This window comes from Sardina pilchardus, chromosome 22, assembly GCF_963854185.1.
Source record: "Sardina pilchardus chromosome 22, fSarPil1.1, whole genome shotgun sequence".
Classification (NCBI taxonomy): Eukaryota; Metazoa; Chordata; class Actinopteri; order Clupeiformes; family Clupeidae; genus Sardina; species Sardina pilchardus.
In genome coordinates this window covers 6,924,707-6,944,896 of record NC_085015.1, presented here as the reverse complement: position 1 = coordinate 6,944,896, position 20,190 = coordinate 6,924,707, and the positions used below count along the sequence as shown (strand labels likewise).

General features: G+C 44.4%; 3 protein-coding genes across 4 annotated transcripts in view; 2 read left to right on the top strand and 1 right to left on the bottom strand.

Annotated features, from left to right (window-relative positions):
- Window positions 1-418: 418 nt before the first annotated feature.
- Window positions 419-5,938, top strand: LOC134070719 (WD repeat-containing protein 38-like). The gene is made up of 11 exons (XM_062527149.1): window positions 419-486; window positions 806-1,116; window positions 1,238-1,322; window positions 1,561-1,690; window positions 2,186-2,408; window positions 2,848-2,956; window positions 4,255-4,286; window positions 4,733-4,832; window positions 5,034-5,099; window positions 5,417-5,509; window positions 5,766-5,938. The coding sequence occupies exons 2-11, from the start codon at window positions 806-808 to the stop codon at window positions 5,922-5,924; spliced, it is 1,308 nt and encodes a 435-aa protein (XP_062383133.1). The 5' UTR covers window positions 419-486; the 3' UTR covers window positions 5,925-5,938.
- An 859-nt stretch (window positions 5,939-6,797) lies between these two features.
- Window positions 6,798-16,686, top strand: sult1st6 (sulfotransferase family 1, cytosolic sulfotransferase 6). 2 transcript variants are annotated; one of them, XM_062527148.1, is made up of 8 exons: window positions 6,798-7,457; window positions 8,695-8,896; window positions 12,102-12,230; window positions 13,258-13,355; window positions 14,750-14,876; window positions 15,456-15,550; window positions 15,710-15,890; window positions 16,270-16,686. In XM_062527148.1, the coding sequence occupies exons 2-8, from the start codon at window positions 8,707-8,709 to the stop codon at window positions 16,380-16,382; spliced, it is 933 nt and encodes a 310-aa protein (XP_062383132.1). In that variant the 5' UTR covers window positions 6,798-7,457; window positions 8,695-8,706; the 3' UTR covers window positions 16,383-16,686. The 2 variants fall into 2 exon arrangements, with proteins under 2 accessions (XP_062383132.1, XP_062383131.1); XM_062527147.1 differs by having other exon boundaries at window positions 6,806-7,457; window positions 8,699-8,896; window positions 16,270-16,685.
- A 1,253-nt stretch (window positions 16,687-17,939) lies between these two features.
- Window positions 17,940-20,190, bottom strand: part of atp2a1l (ATPase sarcoplasmic/endoplasmic reticulum Ca2+ transporting 1, like) — a 17,778-nt gene continuing 15,527 nt past the window's right edge. Inside the window, exons 23-24 of the mRNA XM_062527146.1 lie at window positions 19,204-19,249; window positions 17,940-18,317 (exon numbers count right to left, since the gene is read on the bottom strand). Coding sequence (XP_062383130.1) covers window positions 19,245-19,249 — 5 coding nt within the window. The 3' untranslated portion in view covers window positions 17,940-18,317; window positions 19,204-19,244. The remainder of the gene's footprint in view (window positions 18,318-19,203; window positions 19,250-20,190) is intronic.

Sequence of the window (20,190 nt, the reverse complement as noted above, 5' to 3'; positions counted from 1 at the left end):
TTAACTTGTGCTGATTGATCTTGTGCGTACGTCCAGTGTGCAGTGATGAACATGATTCGAGAAAACATTGGCAACTTAATAATTAGTTCTAACGAACAATAGTTCTAAATCCTTTTATTTTATACGTTTGTATTATGTTAAATCTAGGACATGGCAAACGAGACAGACTTATTTTTATATTTAACTGTGTTCTTTGTACATCGCTTTGGATAAAAGCAAGTGCCAAATCAAAGATCAAAGTGCCAAAACGTGCTCCGCTTTAACCCTCTCTGGCCAAATGAAATCCCAGAACCACCGTACGCTAGAATTTCTAAGTTCTAGGTTCTAGCTCTAGGGTTCTTTCTATTAGTTCTAGAACTAGGTCTAGAGAGGATCTTTGCTACAACTCTGAAAAGAGTATGTTGCCTAGCAACGTGTGTGGTGTTAGGACTCGAGTTATCTGAAGAGGACAAAACTTCACCCTCCATCGGCATATTTCTTTCTGAGGTGAGCTCTTCCTGGTCACTGTCGAAGACCTGTGCTCCGTCATGTACATACACTAGCAGGACAACAAATGTGAATGTATATATACATCTTTATTTATGTAGAATGAGTCAATGGTGTCAATTAAAAGCTAAGCAAGTAAAGTTAACATCAGCTAGCATTACGGTTAGCTAGTATTCAAAGGTTAACTTTGGGAACTTGAGAAAGGCTACGACTTCGCACCTTGCACGACGTTTGTCCATTTACCGGTAGCAGAGTCCCCACAATATGCTGTCAGTAGGCTAATGAAGCATATTAATCATAACATATTGATATCATTCAGATGTCCGACGGCGTTGTTGTCGCACCTGTTTCGATAGCAGAGGATGCTCGTGAAAAGCAGAGGCAATCAGAGCCGGAGTCTTTGGGTTCGTCGGATACCGACTCGGACACCGACTCGGGCACCGACACGGAGTCAGAAAATGAACAACCTGATTCTGACCAAGACCCAGAGAAAGATAAGGTCCCTTCGTCACATTCACCTGCGTTGAAAAGTGCCAAGGGCGAGGGACCCCAAAAACAGCCACAGCAAGAGACAAGAAGAATTCCAACACAACCTAGAACCGATGAAAACCTCCATATTCACCATGTACTGTAAGCTTTGTGCATGACAAGTCAGCCAGTGTGCATAACGCATTACAGAAGCATCTGCTAAGTATCATAACCATAACCATAATTATTATCAGTCAGTGATGATGCTGCGTCTTTTTCACAGAGAGAGTTCCTGTGAAGTGATGTCATGCCAGTTCAACCCTGAGGGAACCCTGCTGGCTATTGGGCTGAATGACGGCACTATAAAGGTTTGGTAGTATCTCTCTCTCTCTCTCTTTCTCTCTCTCTATCCATTATCAACTCTGTCTTTCCTCCTGTTAAATTGATGCTGTGCATTTGATTCAATATTTTTGAATCATGCATTTTACATCTAAGGTAACGATGCCATGGAAATGAGTCAAACTTTTGTTTTGGACATGAGTCAAATCTTTTGCTTCCCGTCTTCTCATTTCTTGTCACTTCCCTCTCCCTATGTCCCTGATGCAGCTGTACAACCCGGAGAATGGAGACTTTGTGAAGAGGATCAGAGACAGCAGCTGTTACTTTGCCTCGATGCCAGTGACATCCATCAAGTTTTGTCGGAGTGGACAGTCACACTCCCTTCTGCTGGCTACCTGTGAGAACAACAAGCTGTATATCCACTTGCTCCCTATCTTCAAGATGTTCATATGAAGTTATATTCATGATCTCTTTCTCTCTCGCTCTCTCATCACTCTCTTATTCTTATTCTCTCATGTTCTTCATGGTTCTGTTCATCACATGTTCCTTTCCCCTCTCTTATGCATCTTGGACTTCTCTACTACTTTATACTCTCTCTCCCTCTCTGTCTCTGTCTGTCTCTCTCCCTCTCCGTCTCTCTCTCTCTCTCTCTCAATTCAATTCAGTAAACTTTTTATTGGCACCATCGTTGAAATAGAAACAGTGTTGCCGAAGCAAATACAGAATACACAGAAAACATCAAAACGGAATCAAATAGTATGATTTTCTCTCTCCTTCCCCCCTCTCTCTCCCTCTCTCTCTCTCTCCCCCTCTCTCTCTCTCTCTCTCCCTCCCTCCCTCTCTCTCTCTCTCTCTCTCCTCCCTTGCTCCTGGACGCTGGTCACCCCTGCAGACGCGAGTGGGCACGTGCGCTGCTGGTACGTGTGGGGGGAGGAGTGCATGTGGAGTGTGAAGGAGGCGGTGGAGGGCGGTAAGGGCGAGGGCCCCGCCCAGAGGCAGACCCTCTGCATGTCCGTCTCCTGCTCCAACGAGCAGGCCGCCTCCGGGGGCTCCGACGCCACCATCCACCTCTACGACCTCGCCACACACCAGACGCTGCAGGTCTACAAAGCCAGGTAGGGACTACAGCGACTACATTTCCCAGCATGCAACACTTAAGATGTGATACGGCGCTAGTGATACGGCGCACTTCATATGCCTCATAAGGCGTAACATGGAATTCAAGATTGCATCACACCCAAGTTGAGCGCAGTTGACTGCAGTAGACTGCAGTGAACTGTTCAGTTGTAAGAATGAGATGCGAGCCGTCTGTGAGCAATTGTCTGCTGATAGTGATTCTTACCAAATATAGCAACACCAGTTCATAAATATGCATACCATGATCCATATATTGAGCTAAAAGTTAAGTGTTTGCACTATACGAAGCCTCCATATATATATTGGGCCAAAAGATAAGTGCTTGCATATGCGAGGCCTCCATATATTGAGCTAATAGCTAAGTGTTTGCACTATACGAGAGTGGAAGAGCTCAAGCCTCCTCGTCTCCTCTGTCAGCTCCACCAGGACACTGATGGACGGCCACAGACTGAGGGTGTTCGCTCTGGCCTTTCACCCTGAGAGAGAGCGGGAGTTCATATCGGGAGGATGGGACAACACTGTTCAGGTAGCTGCACACAGCCAACATGGCGGATGCTAATTTTAAGGGCAAGGTGCAAAGATGAAAGTCAAGCCAAAGCTCAAACTAGTCAAGTCAAGTCAAGTCAAGTTTATTTATATAGCACATTTCATACACAGAGGTCATTCAATGTGCTTTAGTTACATACTCTAACTCTAACTAACTCAATATCTATGTGAAGCTAGTTTATTGACTTGACAAAAATCAGTTCATTATATATCAGGGATTTGCCTTAGATACCAGAAGGCGTAGGTACTCTCAACTACATTTTTGAGCAACTTTAGAGCCTACTGGTTAGGGCTTCGGGCTTGTAACCTAAGGGTTGCCGGTTCAATCCCCGACCAGAAGAATGTGGCGGGGGGGTGGTTGAGCACTGCTCTCCCATGCCCACATCCACGGCTGAAGTGCCCCTGAGGCATCTAACCTCTCCCTGCTGCCCGCTGTAGGAAGGCAGTTCACTGCTCTGGGTTAGTGTGTGCTTCACCTCACTGTGTGTTCACTGTGTGCTGTGTGTGTTCACTAATTCACAGATGGGATAAATGCAGAGACCAAATATCCGCAAGTATACATGGCCTTTGAAACCTGATTTACATTTAAACACAACGCAGGTTACATAGGTGCTGTGGCCTGTATCGGGAGGGAGGTTTACACAACGTACATACTGCACAGCTATGTGCCAGCTGGCTACCGTTACACACACACACCCCTAAACCTCACTAAAGGTGTAATAAAACTGCAGGTTTTACTTAGCAGGTTTACTTCCTAAAAGATATGCAAAACCTTGCAAACACCACCCCCGAGCCTTAAGTCAGCAGTGTTGTGCTGTGAATGTTGTCTTTCATTGTTGTGGTTTGTTCCTGCCCGGAGCACAGAACTGCATAGTGCAAAACAAATTCTCTTCAGGTCATTCATTCATTCATTCATTCATTCATTCATTCATTCAGTCAGTCAGTCAGTCAGTCAGTCATACTCATAGTGCATATTCTTAGTGGCTGGTGAGAATGATGCACCTTCACAATATCATATATCATCAAAATGTGAATGAGGATGATGCCAAAGCTAGTTGCCTGATAACAGTATACCTCATAAAGAGGCAAATGACTGCATAGTGTTCCATGAGATGCATGAGATGCTTTGCTTGTTGCCTAACTTAAATCATGACCCATTGATTGCGCACATGGTTTCAGCAAACGCTGTACAATTATCACTTAAACGTTCAGTCAGACATAAGTAAATCTGCTGTGTGTGTGTGTGTGTGTGTGTGTGTTTTCTTTGTGTTCATACAGTTCTGGGACACCAGACAACCACATGCTGTTAGGTAAGCCACAATAATGTATGTAACACAAATTACTGACATTAGACGTTATTTAAATATGCTGTATTTAGAGTCCAGTCCAGTAGATGCATATTTGATGCTGGAAAAACGAGTATGTTTGCATCCAGTATAAAAAAAATGTTGTAAAAACAAGTATGTTTGCATCCAGTGTAAAAAGTTGAGATATTAAAGTAGGAAGAAAGTTTAAGTTGTTGGTGGTAATTGAAGTACATAAAGGCAGTGGTCTATCATACCTGTAGTTAAGGTAGTAACATTAACTCATCGCCGACATTTAATATTATGCAATATATTATTCAATATAATGTGTGTGTGTGTGTGTGTGTGTGTGTGTGTGTGTGTGTGTGTGTGTGTGTGTGTGTGTGTGTGTGTGTGTGTGTGTGTGTGTGTGCGTGTGCGTGCGTGCGTGCGTGCGTGTGTGTTTCCCCCAGAATGCTCTCTGGTCCTCACATTTGTGGCGACGCCCTACAGATTGACCCCGTGACTCATCAGATCCTCACAGGGTCATGGAGGACAGACAAGACCCTGGAGGTCAGACTGTGACCTTTGATCTCAAATCATGTCACTCACACATACACATACACACACACACACACACACACTGTACATCAACTCACAAGTCATATCAGTGGGTCACGTCCTGTTCATGTGTGTGGATGTTCTTTCTCTGTCTCTGTCTGTGTGTGTGTGTGTGTGTGTGTGTGTGTGTGTGTGTTTGGGTCTCTCCATCAGATATGGGAATATGGGTCAGCAGAGAAAGTGTCTGAGGTTCTCCCCGATCCCTATGGAAACAGCAAAGTGAGTTGTGTTTCATATGACAGCCGTTTTCAGCACATGTCATCCAGTCCCTCTAGTTGCGGCGTTCGCCGGTGCTAGGCTAGCGCAGGTCGGCGGTTTCTTAAGCCTGCCACTCCATAGAACACCCGAGACAACGTATCACACTATCGATGTACATATCTGTGTTGATAGAATCATGTTAGAAATAAAAACTAACCTTGCATCGCTTTGGCTAAAAAGTGTCAGCCAAATGTAATGTAATGTAATGTGATTTATAAACCATAGGGATAGTTCTGCATGAGTTCTGTCTCCTGATGATGCCCATCTGTTGTCCACAGATCTACTCGTGCCACTGGCTGGGCCGGGATCGCATGGTGGCGGCAGGAAGCCAGTTAAACATGCTGAAAGTCATCAACCGCCACACTCTCATGGTCAGCCATCTTGACACGCTGTATTCTGTAATGTGTCTCTGTGATGAGGGCAATCTGCTGCACGCACGGTCTCTGTTTGTTTGCCTTACCGCCTTTATTTCTATCTTTCTCTCTCTCTCTCTCTGTCTATCTGTATCCTCCTCTCTTCTCCCTCCCTCTCCCCTCTCTCTCCCTCCTTCTCTCCCTCCCCTCCCTCTCTCTTTTTCCCTCTCTCTCCCTCTCTCTCTCCCTCTTTCTCTCTCTCCCTCTCTCTCAGACGGAGTCCCGGTTCATGGGTTTGTTGTCTGCAGTGTTTAGCTCTGCTGTTTGCCCTGCAGGGAAATGGGCGGGGCTTATCGCAGCCACTTCAGGAAACCGGGTGTGGCTACTGGATCCAGAGGGCCAGAGGGTCAAGAAAAACAAGCAGATTGACTAGTGTGTGTGTCTGTGTGTCTGTGTTGGGGGGGTGTGTGTGTGTGTGTGTGTGTGTGTGTGTGTGTGTGTGTGTGTGCATATTTGAGTGCTTGCATATGCTTGTGTTGGTGGGAAATAGCGCTTGCGTGAAAGTTTGAAGGTGAGACAGATATTGTTGTATTTGTGAGTCTTAGAGCTTGTGTTGATGTTGGTACGGACTGCCATAAGAGTTACTTTTTCTGCTGAAAGATTTCTGTCTTGAGCAGTTAGCCCCAGTGCTGTGTTTGCATAGGGATTGGACATGCATTCTACCTAAATGCCATTTCTCATGTCATTCGTGCAGTTTTTTGTTTTTTTTTAAATGTTTTTTAACTCTGGAAAAAGAAACACGTGTCATGAAGACACTGACTAGCATGTCCATATTTGTTTTTCCAATTAACACCCTTAAAGTTTTTTATAACCTCTGAAGTTTGTCCGATTAAAAGTTTATTCCGTTTGCCAATAAAGTTTATCAATAACTTAATCAGTCTCCATACTGACACAGTTGAGTGAAAATTGGACTTGGAGTTTAATTCTCAAAGGGAACTGGGATACCATGGAAGTGGAATAGAAACATTTGTTATGACTGTCTGTGAGTAAGTGGGGGTGGCCCCAAAACTGGTTGAAGAATGATCTTTATCGAGGAGAGCAAGCATAGCTCCGAGAGACAGTTGCTCATAAAAGGGGTCGTCATCATTTTCATCTTTTTTTTTCTTTTATATGCGGGAAAAGCTTATGAGGACAAAACGTCCCAGTTGTCACAAAGAGCCTCATTGTTCAAAGCTGGGAGAGCAGAGTGGAGAGCTTCATGCTGTTCTCACCACTTTTCAGCGAATGCAGGATGTGTCAGACGCTCCCTCCCGAAACTTTCCACGGGAATGCGAGATTAAGTGCTAAGATAATATTGTTCAAATTGGAGATTTCAGCCGTGACGGCTTTGGATGTTGCAGAAGAGCCCCAGAGCTCCTGGAATGCAACTCCAAATGCAGCTCTCGACTCTTTCGCAGAACCACAGCAACACAAAAAAAACATCAACAGGGAGAGGGAGAGGTCATTAACAGTGTGCAGAAAGACAGCAGAAGAAAAAAAAAAAAGTTGGCACGTGTCTAATCAGTGAAGTGAGAAGATAAGGAGAGGATCTCTGGGGGTCAGGCTCACGTGAGGCCAGTCACTCGTACGCGTCCGTCTAAAAGAGGCAGGTCTGGACGAGTCGAGGGAGGAAAGACGAGACTCGGGGACAGTGAAGAGAGGAACATATGTGGAGGGAAGAGAGAAATCAACATGCAGCTCTGAGTGGAACTACAGCAGGCATTCTGATGGGAGAGTGCGTCCACTCAGGGCCTGCCTGACACTTCACTGAATGAGAGGAAGAGGGGGAGAAAAAAACAGGACTTTAGACTGACTTCGTGGAAAGAAGGAAAAGCTCGGCAGGCGGACTTCAACAAAGAGGATTCACTTGAGAACAAGAGAGACAAAGAGTCAGGGACTCACGGTTGTCAACCATTAGAGGATAAAGGTAGGGAGAAAAACACACACACACACACACACACACACACACACACACTTTGACAAAAGCAGGAGCACAGAGACGAGCTTAACTAAACAGAATCAGAAACATGGAGACATGATGGAGGGACAGACAGACAAGAAAAGCACAAGCTCGGAGGAACAGAGGAGTGCTGGCTCTAGTCTTGCTGGACTGTGTGTGTGTGTGTGTGTTTCTTGGAATGTGTGTGTGAGTAGAAGAGAGACAGTGAGGGTGGGATAACAGTAAGGTAATGATTGAGTATGGAAGTGGTATTGAGTGTGAAGAAGTGTATGTTGTGTTAGCTATAAAGAATGCAGTGTTAAGAGATAGAATGTTTTTGGGTGTGTGTGTGACTGTACAAAGTGTGTGTGTAATGCGCATGTAATAACAACAGATTTAGTGTGGGTTTCTTTGTTGGAACATTTGTCTACATTTTGAAGTGTTATTTACCTACAGCAACTCTGGGGAAGAGCCAATAAGCTAGTTTCCTAAAAAGTTGGTGTGTTCTGTTAAACTTGCATCTGGGGAGGTTAAGGTTATAAGTTTATATTTTCAAGATTGAGTTAGGAAAAACAAAAGTTACTCCAAAGAAAAAATAAGGGACTATCTGAAATGTGTTGAGTTGTATGATGAAGAACATGGAGAGTAGTCGGGGAAATCCAGTCGTCTCAGGTGGCGGCCATCTTGGAAATTGGCCAAGAAAAAAATTGCCACCACCTAAATAGAATGTTATCATCCGGAAATGTTGACAAGATGTTATGAGATTGCCAAAAATGCAAAAACCTGATATATTTTATATATATATTTTTTTTTTCTGTTTTCAATAACAGTTCAAGGGTTTATAGTCAGACACACACTTACAATGAATGGTGCAAAACAACCCAAACTAAAAATGTAATCTATTCTGGGGCCGCTGTGGCACAACAAAATACGGGTCCAAGTGTCCACAGGGATCCAGGTTCGATTCTATCACACAGACGGACACACAGACACACACACACACACAACACACACACATACATGCTTAGAAAGTAATTCATCATATGACGTAATGATGTAATTGTGTGTCTGTGTGTGTCCGTCTGTGTGTGTGTGTGTGTCCGTCTGTGTGTGTGTGTGTGTGTCCGTGTCCGTCTGTGTGTGTGTGTGTGCGTCTGTCTGCTTGTCTGTGTGTGTCCGTCTGTGTGTGTGTGTGTGCACGTGTGTGTATGCGCATGTCCGTGAGACAGCGCTAGTGATGGAGCAGAAGGATGAGCAGCTGACGTACGCGGAGGCCATCGCGCGAGCAGGGGACGCCATCCGCCGCTTCCCCCTGATCAAGATCCGTGGCGTCCCTCTGATGAGCCACATCGCCCAGAACTGGAGCTCCGTCTGGGCCTTCCGCCCCGACCCCTCCGACCTGCTCATCTCCACCTACCCCAAAGCAGGTGCGCCGCAGGACGCCTGTCAATCAAAGCCACACCACGCTGGCCTGGCCTGGGTCTTCCCATGTATGGTGTCAAATTCCCGCCAAAAGTTTTGGCTGACTGGCTGTACAGTAATCAGTGCTGTGATTGGCTGTTTAGGTCACATGAACGCAGATGCACAAATAATTTTTACACATGCATAAAAAAAATGTACAGCTACAAAATCGTTTTGCATGTACACAAAACATTTTTACGAGCTCAAAATATTTCTACAGACACACAAAACTTTTGGCGAGAATTTTATACCATACTCATGCTGCCTTGCGCGCGATTTGATTCACGCTGATAAGGCAGTCTGGAAACTACCGCCCTAATTTTTGCCTGAGATAGGGGACCAATCACAGAACAGGGGGGAGAGCAAGGTGATGATGAGCTATGCACAGACGCATTTGATAGACATCCGTGGCGCCCAATGGACGGATATGGGCATTTTTTTTAAATACGAGAAAATTAACGTCTGGCTGCCAGACCACGTCTCATTTGAGAAGTGGTATAGGCGCTAGCCAGGCTAACACAATGCAGTCATTTAGAATAGAATAGAAGAATAGAATATATACTTTTTTGATCCCGTGAGGGAAATTCAGTTCTCTGCATTTAACCCAATTTAACCGAATTAGTGAACACACAGCACACAGTGAACACACAGTGAGGTGAATCACACAACCCAGAGCAGTGAGCTGCCTGCCCAACCAGCGGCGCTCGGGGAGCAGTGAGGGGTTAGGTGCCTTGCTCAAGGGCACCTCAGCCGTGGTGGACTGGTCGGGGATCGAACCGGCAACCCTCCGGTTACGAGCAACCGTAAAATTTAACCGTAAAATAACAACTTCGAACGTATTCTGATGCTGCATTGACACAGTAAGGAGAATGAAGGCTCTTACATCATGCACAACTGGAGTGCTTTATGTTGCATGTAATGGTCCTCTGGTTGGATCACTTCCTTTTCAGTTGTTTGTTTTGACAACCATGGTACCATCTCTGTTCTATTGGTATACTATCTTAGTGCCATTGAATATTGACACCATAGATATCAATTCTTCCGTTGGGTTCCTTGGGTGATTTATCAGATATTTTGTCCAGAGCAACAGGGACTCACTCTCTCACGATGTCGAGTGCAAGATTCAAACACAGTCAGGCAGCTGCTGGACTACTTCTACAGCACTTGTTTACATCAGATCCAGGGGGTGTTTATATTCCTAGAGCGTTGGGTTAGGGACGAGTCTGGTTTGTTTGACCCAGATTTCACAAGTTCACATTCCAAATGTTTGCAAGAAGAGAAGGAAGTGAAATGTGCGTGTGTTGTTGGCAAAGTCTCTAGCCATGATCATGAAGCGCTTTGCAGGGATCATACAAGAGTCTACGGTGCAGGCAGAGGTCAAGCAGGATCCGTGTGCACAGCCTTATGCTCTTCCTAAACTAAAGAAGATGGGGGGTGTGATGGGGCAACCTTATGCTCTTCCTAACTAAGGAAGATGGGGTGTGTGATGGGGCAACCTTATGCTCTATGCTCTTCCTAAACTAAAGAAGATGGGGGGTGTGATGGGGCAACCTTATGCTCTTCCTAACTAAGGAAGATGGGGGGTGTGATGGGGCAACCTTATGCTCTTCCTAACTAAAGAAGATGGGGGGTGTGATGGGGCAACCTTATGCTCTACCTGACTAAAAAAGAAGATGGGAGGTGTGATGGGGCAACCTTATGCTCTTCCTAACTAAAAAAGAAGATGGGGGGTGCGATTGGGGCAGCCTTATGCTCTTCCTAAACTAAAGAAGATGGGGGGGGGTGATGGGGCAACCTTATGCTCTTCCTAACTAAAAAAGAAGATGGGGGGTGTGATGGGGCAACCTTATGCTCTTCCTAACTAAAAAAGAAGATGGGGGGTGTGATGGGGCAACCTTATGCTCTTCCTAAACTAAAGAAGATACTGTAGGAGGTGTGATTGGAAGCTGCTGCTGGTGGTGGGTTGAAAGCAAGTGATCAAATCACACGCCACAGTTTTAGGTAGGCTGGGAATAAATGACCCGGTAAGAGCAGTGCTGTAGGTAAACTCTGTCACGTTCCCTCCGAACTTCTGTATAAAAGGCCATTAAATGCTACATTTCCCAAAAGAGGAGCCAGCCCCATGAAGGAAAGGGCCTTGAGGTTCCTCTAGGATATTTACGACAAGTTCACTTCATTTGTCACATTCTTGGAACATGAACATCCCCCTGCACTCTCTACTCTGAGACTCAATGCTTATCCAACAATCTCCAGCATTCCCCAACCCCCAGCAGAATTGTAAATGTCTAACATCTGTCCACAAGTGTGTGAGTGTGACTGTGTGTGTGTGAGAGAGAGAGAGAGAGAGAGAAAGAGATAGAGTGTGTGTCTGTGTACGCGGTATCATCATCATCATCATCATCATTTTATTTGTCAGACTCAAGGTCCATATAAGAACACACAAACAGCCCTACATAAAAAAAAAAAAACAAACACCAAAAAAACCCCAACAACTTCCCCCACACATTTTCATAAAAGACAATCATACCAGTACCTCCACATTGGTGACTGGTATGTTATTGACTGCTGGATTATGCATTTCGAGTCTATTATTATTTTTCTATTTTTGGTTCTAACTCTATGGGTCCAACAAAATCCAAGGTGGCTGTTAAATGAGCTGAGTATGATTGAGAGATCGAGAGGAGTCAGAATTGTCATTCAGACCACACCGCCAACATTCCTAATGCCCTGACCACACCGACAACATTCCTATCGCCCTGACCACACGGACAACATTCCTATCGCCCTGACCCCGTGTCTCTTAGCAGAGCTCAGCAGTTTGAGTCGGGTGTGGCACTGGACAGATCCTGTCCTGATTGAGACGGACATACTGTCCACTCTGCAGCCCACTATGTAGAAGGAGAAGGGAGAGCAGTGTGTGAGGTCATTTCCCATGTCTGAAAGACGGTCGGATCGCAGAAAGGGAACTTGATTCAGACCCCTGTGTTCTGTGGAGAAATGCAGGACGGTTTTTAGATGTGTCAGCAGTGCTTTTGGCCCAAACTCAACCCACTTTGGCCCAAACACTACAGTTCAAAGCTTCTATTTAGTTTACACACACACACACACACACACACACACACACTCACTCACACCTCCCCTCTCATCATGCTGATCCCTTGTGTTTGTCAGGAACCACCTGGACTCAAGAGATTGTGGATCTGTTGCTGAACAACGGGGATCCAGATGTGTCCAAGAGAGCTCCGATAGCAGTCAGGATTCCCTTCCTGGAAATCTTTTCCCCCCCACCAATTCCATCAGGTACACACACACACACACACACACACACACTAGTTGTGGTATTTCTTCCATATTGTCTTCTGTCATTTCATTGCTTTATTGCTGTGTGTTCTTCTCGTTAAGTATAATAGCCTACTACGTGTACTTGTATATACGGTACAACTGAGTGTCAGCAGCAAAATCTGTTTGATTACTTTGTTTTCATTGAATCTGGACATGGCCCAGTGCAGTGTGATGATGAGATTTGCTATTTTGAGCAGAATTGTCATCAAATGCTCTGTTTCTTCATACCTCTGTTGCCTGTGTTGAAATGGTTTGATTGAAAGACATGAAGCAACAGAGGTGCATTTTTAAAGGTACGCTATGCAAGATTTTCACTTTACTGTAATATAACCTTTCCGAAGGTAAACGAAAATTGTCGGCAGAGTAAAATATAGATATATTGCAACTCTAGAGGAAGCCCTACAGTTGCCAAAAATACCCGAACCTGCATAGTGTACCTTTGCAGATTCAGCATAGACCAAGATAGCTCCATGCAGTGCGTTTTCAGTCACCTGCATTCAGTAAGGACACATTGTAATAAGCATGTGTCTTTTTATGTCCATGTCATGGTTTTACACTAAAAAATAAAGGTGCTTAAATGGTTCTTTACATCTCTGGATGGTTCCATGGAGAGTCAAAACTGTGTTGAACCCTATGGTTGAACCATTACATCTGGCGAAAGGTTCTTCACATTGGAAATGGTTCTTCAGAGCTACAGATCATAACGGGCTAGGCCTATTATGGCAATTTAATTATGCCCTTCATTAAATGGTTCTTTAAAGAACTGTTGCCTCGATGGTTCTTTGAAGCACTGATAAAGGTTCTTCTATGGCATCGTTCAGAAGAACCAATACTGGCCCCATTATTTTTTAGAGAGTGTATATTAAAGCTGCACTACACCATTCTGATGATCCCCTCCCTTCATTGCTGGAGCATGACATGTTGACTGGCTGGGGTAGTTTACTGCAGTCTGTATCCGTGAGCTCTTTCCTCCTCGTCTATTCAGGCCTGGATCTCCTGAAGGACATGGACCCGCCCCGGGTCATCAAAACTCACCTGCCCATACAGCTGGTGCCCGAGGGATTCTGGGAGAACAAGTGTAAGGTACGGAACCTCGGCTACAGGTGGGAATCGCAGAGGTCAACTGGGTTCAACTGCTGTAGGAGTGGGATCCAGCCCACCCCCAGGCCATCTCATACAAATCTAGACGTTTTTTATAACTCAGGAATTATATTGCTACTGGGCACACTCCCCACACAGGTTATTTCATTTTACGGCGTATTTGTTTTTTAAGATGTGCACGTGCACTCGCACACATCCACCTACAAGCGTATACAAAAACTAGAGCGACACCAGTGACATTTACAACTTTATGACTTGTTTCAGAACATTGCAGCCTTGTCACAAAACCACAACGACTGACCCAGGTCAGAGTGACCTGGCAGTTAAACTAATGGAATTTGCCTTATCATAGTCTTAGACTTATCGTCAGACCAGATGAAGCAGCAGACTTTCATTGGCCGGGTTTCCCAAATTCGTTAAGAAGCTCTTAAGTGCTAAGAACATCTTAGGAGCGTTCTTAGAACGTTCTAAGAGCGCTCCTAAGAAGTTCTTAGCACTTAAAGAGACCCTATGCAACTTTTTCATAGTCATAAAATCGCTTAGAAATCGTTGTTTTGCTTGACTGACCAGTTTTATCAAAAACAGTCACATTTCCTCCCGCCCCTAGTGTCCCTATCCGCTATTACAACCTTGCAACTTTCTGATCAACGATCGTCTGCTGTTTACATCTGGAAGTCAGAGACGCGTAAGGAACAAGAAGAACCACGCTTGCAATTTATATATTTATATATACCCTATATATGTATAAATATACACACTAAAGCTGTCGGGGAAGCTCTGCAGAGAAATATGCAAGCATAATACGAGCGAAAACGAAACACGAAACCGAAACCAGAGATGAAATCGCCAATCCTGCATTGTTCCTCTTTAAGAGCTTCTGAACGAATCTGGGAAACCCGGCCAATATCATTTATTCCACATGATTCATGGTCTGGTTAGGGCTTCAGGCTTGTAACCGAAGGGTTGCCGGATTGATCCCCGACCTGTAGGAAAAGTGTGGGTGGGGGAAGTGTGTGAGCATGGCTCTACCGTGCCCACATCCACAGCTGGAGTGCCCTTGAGCAAGGCACCTATTCCATCACTGCTGCCTGCCTGAGCACCACTGCAGCAAGGCAGCTCACTGCTCCGGGTTAGTGTGTGCATCACCTCACTGTGTGCTCTGTGTGTTAAAACAATTCACGGATTATATACGCAAGTGTACTTGGCCTAGAAACCTGAACACTTTTTGATTGGTTATTGTGTGGCAGGTGATGTGGTGTGTAATGTGATTGGTTATTGCATGGCAGGCGATCTATGTGGCACGTAATCTGATTGGTTGTTAAGTGGCACCTGATCTACGTGGCGCATCATGTGATTGGTTGGTTGTTGTGTGGCAGGCGATCTACGTGGCGCGTAATGCCAAGGATAACCTGGTCAGCTACTACCACTTTGACCGCATGAACCTGACGCAGCCAGAGCCGGGACCCTGGGATGGATACATCCACAAGTTCATGAAGGGAGACCGTGAGTGACAACTATTTTTTCAATGAACTATAAGGGCACCAACAAATTTGGCCACGACTAGCCTACACAATACAATCACAGTCCACAGCAGGTAACTGGATGGCAGGTGACAGATGTTGATGAAAGACCTTTTGACACTTTTCACAGAAAATTGTGTACCGTAGTAGGCCTTTTTCATCTCTTAGGGTACTACGCAGGTTCAAATGTATAACTGATAAGGGCCGGGTTTCCCAGAATCGTTAAGAAGCTTTTAAGTGCTAAGAACTTCTTAGGAGCGTTCTTAGAACATTCTTACAACACTCCTAAGAAGTTCTTAGAACTTAAGAGCTTCTTAACGATTCTGGGAAACCCGGCCAAGGAAAGGCTGCATACAAAAGAGTTGATTGCACCTTTTTCCTGTTTCCTATCTGATACCGACAAATATAATATTGCACATTCTACGTATCCTATGTACAGTAGCACTTTCAAACGTACCCAAACATGGCCCATTTTTTTTTAATTTTGAGTACATCTTGAGGTTATACAGGTTATATGAAATACGAGTTCCTCCAAGTTGGCCTTTGATCTCTGTTCCTGTAGTGGGCTGGGGCTCCTGGTATGACCATGTGAAAGGCTACTGGAAGGAGAGAGAGAGAAGGAACATCCTCTACCTCTTCTATGAAGACATGAAGGAGGTAGGACATCAGCGCAGGCCATTAGTGTGGATCTTTTACACAGCAGCGATTTCTTTAAAGGCTTTATTTTTGGGGCTTTTTCCCCTTTATGGACAGCTGTACAGGCAGCCGTGGCCTACTGGTTAATAATAACTTGCTCTTCAAACTCTCTTCTCCCAGAATCCTCGGCAGGAGATCATACGCATCATGAAGTACTTGGACCTGTCGCTCTCTGATGACATCATAGACCGCATTGTGCAGCTGACCTCGTTCAAGGCCATGAAAGACAACCCCATGGCAAATTACTCCTTCATCCCGAAGCCTGTGTTCGACCAATCCATTTCTCCCTTTATGAGAAAAGGTCTGTCTAATACTGCCTTCATGCCAGTCGTAAACTCAAAGGACATCTTGCAGATCAAACAGTTCAGTTCTAGCAAAGTTGCTCAAGGAACACTTGTATTTATAAAATCTGAGACGCAAAAAGTGCTCTTTAGTAATTATTACTAGCATTGTTTCTTCACCTTTGTCTTCGATGGACTGTACAGATAGTTCGATAAGTGTATCTATCTATCCATCCATCCATCCATCTATCTATCTGTCTATCTGTCTGTCTATTTATCTATCTATCTATCTGTCTATCCATCAATCTATCTATCTATCTATCTATCTATCTATCTATCTATCTACTGTATCTATCTACCTACCTACCAACAATATATGATGCAATTCTTTTGTTGCAGGGGAAGTTGGAGACTGGGCCAACCATTTCACTCCAGAACAGGCCAAGATGTTTGACGAGGACTACGCCAGACAGATGGAAGACGTGGACATCCCCTTCAGATCCAACATCTAAGGACGTCTTCTACGTCTATGTCTACGCTCTCTTTATCTCTTTCCCGGGTCGGTCTCCGACTCTTTTCTAGCCTGTCCAGCCCTTTCTGATGACCAAAACGCCAGGGTGCCTTCGAAGCTGTAAAGCCAAAGTCAAGTAGTCTTATTTTTTTAATGAGCTGGAAACTGAGCTCTGCCTTCAGTGTCTTAGAAACATCTTAAAAGCTAAGGAGCAAGCTGAGAAAACATATATTTTTTTGATTACCGTGACTGATATTCATCAATAAATTATAACATATGATAATAACCTGGTTGTGTGTTGTGTTGCATTGATTCAGCTAGGTTGGTGATTAGCTATGGCCTGTGAAACAGTGCTTCTTCAGATTGCAGATCCAGTATGGGGGCATGTCATAGCTGTCTCCAGCCAGTAAGGGCCCATCACATCACACGCGGCATGCGCTATGAAACCCATTACTTTCAATGGGTTGAGAGCGCAAGAACTGGTCTACCGCTGCGCTCAGTGTAGCGCCATTTCAATGGTCTTTTGCGTGGAACCCAGCGGTAACCACAACAACAATCGTTAGAACGTTACCTCAACCAAGAGCATTCTAGCGGTGAATGCAGCGCATGCCGCCTGTAATGTGACGGGGCCTTAATGCATTGCTGTTATGTTGCTTTGTTGTCCTTTGTTTTATGTCAATTAGGCTACAGTAGGTCTTTCATCAGCCACGGTAGGAAGTCCTTAATCAGTAGCACACAGAGTTTAATACATCTATAATACATATTTTCCTTCAGTATAACTCAAATGTAGGTTGTTGGTGGCTGTGATCATGTAACAGCCAGTTGTTGGACTTCCACCAAGTCCCTTGAGCTCCTCCAAAATTCCATTTGTTATGTCTGTAACTTTAAGACCTTCCACTTGTTATATTCAGTACCTTTAACTTTAAGACCTTCTACTTGTGAAGTCTTTACCTTTTAGACCTTCCACTTGTTATATCTACAACTTTAAGGCATTTGTGGTGTCAAGAGGGACCTGCAGCTGTGGTCTGCAAGAGTTCCTTTCTTATGTATTATTGTTGCCATTTTGCAGATGCAATGTATGAGTCCAATACACTTTTTTTATTTTTTGTAAAACTTTTATAGTTCTTCAGGTATCAGTTTTGTGTACTCTGATGAAGACACTTGCTGTCGCAACATGTACTGTAAGCCCACCTACATTAAAGGCTTTTTAATTATAAAAAGCAGTGTGACTTGGGGATTTTCGGTGACACATAGCCTACACTCCTCAAGCTTTGCAAGCCAAGTCAAACCAACCTCTTTAAGAAGTGATACTGTATATCCCCTTGAGACCAAAGAGCACCTGCTTTCGAAACACATACCAGTGACAAAGCACTTCAGACCACCAACCTTTTTAGGTATTTGAGGATATCAGGTTTTGTGTGTTTGACCATTACTATGTTGTTTCTCTTTTAAACCACCATCATGTGAACCCTGCTATGTATGAAAGTGAAATGGTCAAAGCCCATAATGAGCATGCACTGGACAACAGACCAACAGAAAGACAACAGAAAAGAGTATACAAGTTTAACAAAAAATGTAACTTTTAATACATTTATTATTATTTTTAAGAATAAAATTAATCCTTCTTCTCAATCGCTCAACTAATTTGGCAGCAGGGTTTACCTATATATTAATTCAACATCTTTCAACAAGAGTTTGTAGTTTGTTGTTCATATATATATGTTTTTGTATTTTTTTTACAATCATTTTTAAAGATTTTTTTGAAGACTTTTTTTTCAGTATTTTAATCCGCTCCTTCGATCAGCTCTTGAGAGCTTACTCCTCTCTCACCACACAACTCTTCTTCTCTTTTCTCCTTTTTTTCTCTCTCTCTCTCTCTACTCCTCTTCCTCTCTTTTCTCTCTCCCCCTCGTTGTTCAATGGAGATCCGCTCCAACTGAGGAAGAAAAAGTCACAGTCAGTCCCAGTTTTCCTCATTTTCCCTCCTCAAACAGGTTCGTGCGCACCCTTGCTGGAAGGCTGAGGTTAGTATCTCCAGTGAGCTCCACAGAAACTCAATGCTTGAATACTGCTCCAACAGGCTACGGGAGCTAGTCTAGTCACCTGGTTCATGACTAAAGACAATTGAGATCTCAACTCTACTATAAGCATGCTGATATCTATCAAAATACATGTGATTTCACTGACAGATGGACAAGACAGCCTTAAGGCACTCTTAACTATGCAGAGAGCTATGAGCTTTCTCCTACAAAACATCTATGACGACAGACACAAGGGGACAACTAAACAATACAACAACAACTAAACAGCTGAACTGATATCCAACCATAAGCATATCCAGGACCAGTGCATATGACTATAACAAACAGACTACAAGGACAGTAACTCCTACAGACAGGAAACAACACTCTCAACATTTAAGGCACATTTAAGATGGCTATACCAGCTCGCTACATGCCAACATCAGGCATACAGTACATAGTGTATGTATGGGAAGGCAAGACTGACAGGCAACCTTCAGAAAGACACCCCCTTCAGGCAGAAGGGAGAACTGCAGAGTACCACCAGAATCACCACAGCCTCTGCTGGGCTGGCCCTCGTACAGCCACACATAAACACGTACACACATACACACACATACATACACACACACACACACACACACACACACACACACACACACACACACACACACACACACACACACACACACACACACACACACACACACACACACACACACACACACACACACACACACACACACACACACACACACACACAAACACACACACAGACACCCAGAGAGGACCGTAATATACCTTGTTTTTTGTTACAGGGGAAAGGAGGGAGGTAGACAGGTTTAAACTGCAAGTGAATAAAAGGCATTAGTGAGTGATGGAGATGGCATTAGAGGAAGGCATGGGGGAGGGATGGAGGGAGGGAGAGAGGGAAGGAGGGATGGAGGGAGGGAGAGAGGGAAGGAGGGAGGGAGAGAGGGAGATGAGACAGTGAGGGAGGGAGGGAGAAAGGGATTGATAGATGTTTAACATGATAGAAATGCAAGTAGGATGAGATTCAAATGATAATGACAGTTAGGACACAGAGAGACACAGTGAGAGAAAGAGAGAAAGACAGGTAGAGGACAGAGAATGGTAGACTGAGAGAAAGACTGATAGAGGACAGAGAATGGTAGATGATAGAGGACATGGAGAAACATTATAGAATGAATGAATGAATGAATGAATGAAAGAACCTCAGCTGTACAAGTCACGTTAGAGAGCAAAGACACAATAGCATCAGTGAAACTGTCTGTTATACATGAGTACTAGTGTGTGTGTGTGTGTGTGTGTGTGTGTGTGTGTGTGTGTGTGTGTGTGTGTGTGTGTGTGTGTGTGTGTGTGTGGGTCCTGTGTGTGTGTGTGTGTGTGTATGTGTATGTGTGTGTTGGTGTGTGTGGGTCCTGTGTGTGTGTGTGTGTGTGTGTGTGTATGTGTGTGTTGGTGTGTGTGGGTCCTGTGTGTGTGTGTGTGTGTGTATGTGTATGTGTGTGTTGGTGTGTGTGAGTCCTATGTGTGTGTGTGTGTGTGAGAGAGAGAGAGTGTTTGTGTGTGTGTGTGTGTGTGTGTGTGTGTGTATGTGTGTGTTGGTGTGTGTGGGTCCTGTGTGTGTGTGTGTGTGTGTGTGTGTATGTGTGTGTTGGTGTGTGTGTGTGAGAGAGAGAGTGTTTGTGTGTGTGTGTGTGTGTGTGTGTGTGTGTGTGTGTGTGTGTGTGTATGTGTGTGTGTGTGTGTGTGTGTGTGTGTGTG